Source organism: Apium graveolens, chromosome 6 (assembly GCF_009905375.1).
Source record: "Apium graveolens cultivar Ventura chromosome 6, ASM990537v1, whole genome shotgun sequence".
In the NCBI taxonomy this organism is placed as follows: domain Eukaryota; kingdom Viridiplantae; phylum Streptophyta; class Magnoliopsida; order Apiales; family Apiaceae; genus Apium; species Apium graveolens.
Genome location: NC_133652.1, coordinates 135,370,082 through 135,373,891, shown reverse-complemented (window position 1 = coordinate 135,373,891; position 3,810 = coordinate 135,370,082). Strand labels below are relative to the sequence as shown.

At 38.1% G+C, this 3,810-nt stretch overlaps 1 protein-coding gene across 1 annotated transcript; it reads left to right on the top strand.

Annotated features, from left to right (window-relative positions):
- The first annotated feature begins 365 nt into the window (after positions 1–365).
- On the top strand, positions 366–3,486 carry LOC141668086 (phosphoribosylamine--glycine ligase). The gene is made up of 4 exons (XM_074474778.1): positions 366–774; positions 1,350–1,723; positions 2,077–2,607; positions 2,811–3,486. Exons 1-4 carry the CDS (start codon positions 534–536, stop codon positions 3,216–3,218), a joined length of 1,554 nt encoding a protein of 517 aa, XP_074330879.1. The 5' UTR covers positions 366–533; the 3' UTR covers positions 3,219–3,486.
- The last annotated feature ends 324 nt before the right edge of the window (positions 3,487–3,810 follow it).

The window sequence follows — 3,810 nt, the reverse complement described above, 5'->3', positions numbered from 1 at the left end:
GGTTCGCGCATTGCACGGACTACATAGTTAGTTTTAAATTAATAGGTTAGAAATTTTGTAAATAGAAATAACTGAGTTAGGTTGTTTTTTCTTTTAACTCCACTAATTCTACCCGCGTTTACCCTTAGTCGAAGATGTTAAAAAAATCGTATTTATCATTCAGAGTAACAATTATAAATTTCCTCTTAAAGTAGTAAATATAATAATTGTTTTGCTATTTAAAAAAATTAAATATAAACAACGGTTATTTAAAGAAACTTGTAACCAAAAATAAATTAAATATATTAATACCACGTTTATTTTAGTAAATATTTGCATGTCCACGTGGCAAACAATATTCAATTATGAGAAAGAATTAAAGAAACGCCCATACTCATTTGATGGGTGTTCTTGAAAAGCTAAAACCCCCAAAACCCTGACTGCCCCTACCTAGTTCACTTGCTTCTCAACTTTCAGTTCTCTTTCTTCTTAGTAATCTTTTCACCAATTCATTGCCGTCAATCAACCGGGGAATTGTAATTGTATCTATATAAATGGCTTGTATCTCATACAACGTCGGAGCTCCGACCAATTATCCGGGTCACTGTTACCGCCGGTCAGCTCAATCTTTTGCAACAGCTCTGTTAAGTTTTGGAAAATTCTCATCATTATTTCAAGTGGGTTCTTTAAAGTTTGAATCTTCAATTGCTGGGCCTCGAGATTTTCGCCGTTTCGAAAGCTCTCGAGTTTGTAATACTGTGCTTAATGCTTTGGCTTCAGATACTGGTGTTTCTGGTGAGAATCTTTATAATTTTACTCATTTTATTCTTCTACTATATGATGAATTGGAGTTATTGTATATGTCTCTGCCTGTGATAAAGCTCGTAGCTTTCGTGATGTATGGTTTTCTGTTAATTTGTTTTTACGAGATTTGTACAAGTTGTTAATGAGGTTTATCGATGTGATTTGCTTCAGAAGATTTAGTAATTAGCACTGACATTATTTATAATGAAGTAATCAACTGTTTCAAATTTTAACGCGTCACTACTTCTGGTGCTCAGTTTGAGTTTTGGGGACTGTTTCGTTTTAGCCAATATCTTGTTTGGAAGAAACTATAAAGTTTTCTTTAACTTGAAATTTATGAAATATAATGGAATGCCGTTATAAAATTAGGGATGTACTCGTTTTATATTAGGTGTCCGGATGCATTCATCCAAGTAATTGAGTCGCTTAAAGGTTACAAAATCTACCTGTACATGTTTAAATATAAAAGATGAAGAAATCCTGCATACACGATTAAAGATATAAGCAATGTTTTTCTCCTTTTATCTATTGCTCATTAATTGTTAACCTATTGTATGTTCGTGTAGAAGAGAGAATTACTGTTCTGGTCATTGGTGGAGGGGGGAGGGAGCATGCACTTTGTCATGCCTTAAAGCGATCTCCCTCGTGTGACTCTGTGTTTTGTGCCCCTGGAAATGCTGGGATTTCCAATTCTGGAGATGCCACTTGTATTTCAGACCTTGACATCTCTGATAGTGCAGCTGTGTTTTCCTTTTGCCGCAATTGGGGAGTGGGGTTGGTTGTGGTGGGTCCAGAAGCTCCTCTCGTTGCAGGTCTTGCAAATGATCTCGTAAAGGCTGGAATCCCTACATTTGGCCCATCCGCTGAGGCTGCTGCTTTGGAAGGTTCCAAGAAATTCATGAAGAATTTGTGTGACAAATACAGGATACCTACTGCAAAGGTACTCCTTACTTCCCTTCTGCTCAGTGTAAATTAGGAAAATTTCTCATTGAGATCTTTTTCTCTTAAGATGTCTTTAAATGGGTACTGGTGATCTGTACTTTCAAATTATCAACTGTAAGACTTGTAGTCATCTAAACAATAAGTAAACTATATTTCATTGGTGCAAGTACAACTTTAGGCTTAGCTGTTTAGCGAAAAGACAATGGTAATTGTGCATCTCTTTTCGTGGCTGGACTATTTATTACCTAATCTATGGCACAGAAATCGAATGGAAGAAAGTTTGTGATTCCTTATCTTGAATACGCAGATATTTGCTAATACATATGCCTTTCCTTTGTAAATTTGGTGCAGTATCAAACATTCACAGATGCAACTGCTGCAAAGTTGTATATTACAGAGCAAGGGGCACCGATCGTAGTTAAAGCTGATGGTTTAGCTGCCGGAAAAGGGGTGATTGTTGCAATGACACTCGAGGAGGCATATGAAGCAGTTGACTCGATGCTCGTGACGAATGATTTTGGTTCTGCTGGTTATCGCATAGTCATTGAGGAATTTCTAGAAGGAGAAGAGGCGTCATTCTTTGCCCTTGTGGATGGAGAGAATGCCATACCTCTGGAATCTGCTCAGGACCATAAACGAGTCGGGGATGGTGATACAGGTCCTAATACTGGCGGGATGGGGGCATACTCTCCAGCACCTGTCTTGACAAAAGAACTTCAATCTTTGGTCATGGAATCTATAATTCTCCCCACAGTAAAAGGAATGTCAGAAGAGGGATGCAAGTTTGTTGGAGTTCTGTATGCAGGACTCATGATTGAAAAGAAATCAGGATTACCAAAGTTGATTGAGTACAATGTGCGCTTTGGAGATCCGGAATGCCAGGTCAGTTGTCCAAACATCTGTCAGTACTTGCTTTGATCTGTAAGGCACATATTTGCGAGGCTTTCCTTTTGTCTTGTTATTTTCTTTGGGATTCGGGATAGGAGGCATGCAAAGATATTTACATTTGTGTACAAATTTTTTGTTTATTGACCTGGTACATTATTCTACTGTTCATTGAATATTATATCATTTTTGCTCCATAGGTATTGATGGTCCGGTTGGAGTCTGATTTGGCACAAGTTCTGCTTGCAGCTAGCAAGGGAGAGCTAGAAGGAGTATCTTTGAATTGGTCTCCAGGATCAGCGATGGTGGTGGTTATGGCCAGTAATGGCTATCCTGGAAGTTACGAAAAAGGAAGTATTATTCAGAAACTCGAAGAGGCAGAACATGTTGCTCCTTCTGTGAAGGTATTCCATGCTGGAACAGCTGTTGACGCTGATGGCAATTTCATAGCTACAGGGGGTCGTGTTCTTGGTGTCACTGCCAAGGGTAAAGATCTCGCGGAAGCAAAAGACAGAGCTTACCAAGCTGTTGATGAAATCAACTGGCCAGGAGGGTTTTACAGACGAGACATCGGGTGGAGAGCACTCCCGGTCAAACAACTATCTTAAGTGATAAAGTAATCAAATTCTTCAATTTCAAATAACTTACTCACCTGGACCTTGTACTTTAGATATAAAACCACAAGAAAAGTTTTAGGCCAAATGTTTGTCACACAGTGTCCAGTATAAAGAGGCTAAGATGCTATCATTGTGCAATATATGAGTCAAACTGTTGTCCAGTTTTGGAATTACAGATGTTTTAAAATAGTTTTTGTAAGTACAGTTCTCTGGGAGAAATATAGCCACATTTTATTTAAAAACAAAAAATTAAAGTAAATGTATCATTAGCTCCAAGTACAAATTGCTATAGAAACACCGTAATGGGCACCCAAAACAGGCCCAACAGTGCTAAGCCCAATCAAAATTAAAGAAGCCAGCGACAAGGTGAAACCTAGAATTCTGACTCAGTCGAGTTGTCCGAGGCAACTCAGTCACCATTAAAGACTCTGGAATCTCCACCAAACATCTTGAAGTTCACTTTGAAAGTGATTCAGGTAAGTGGGTCATCATTGATCTCTTAAATTCTTGATATTGAACAAAACTTGCAGCAAATCATATGAATCTCATGAATATCTAGTAAAGTTTCTACATTATGAAGAAG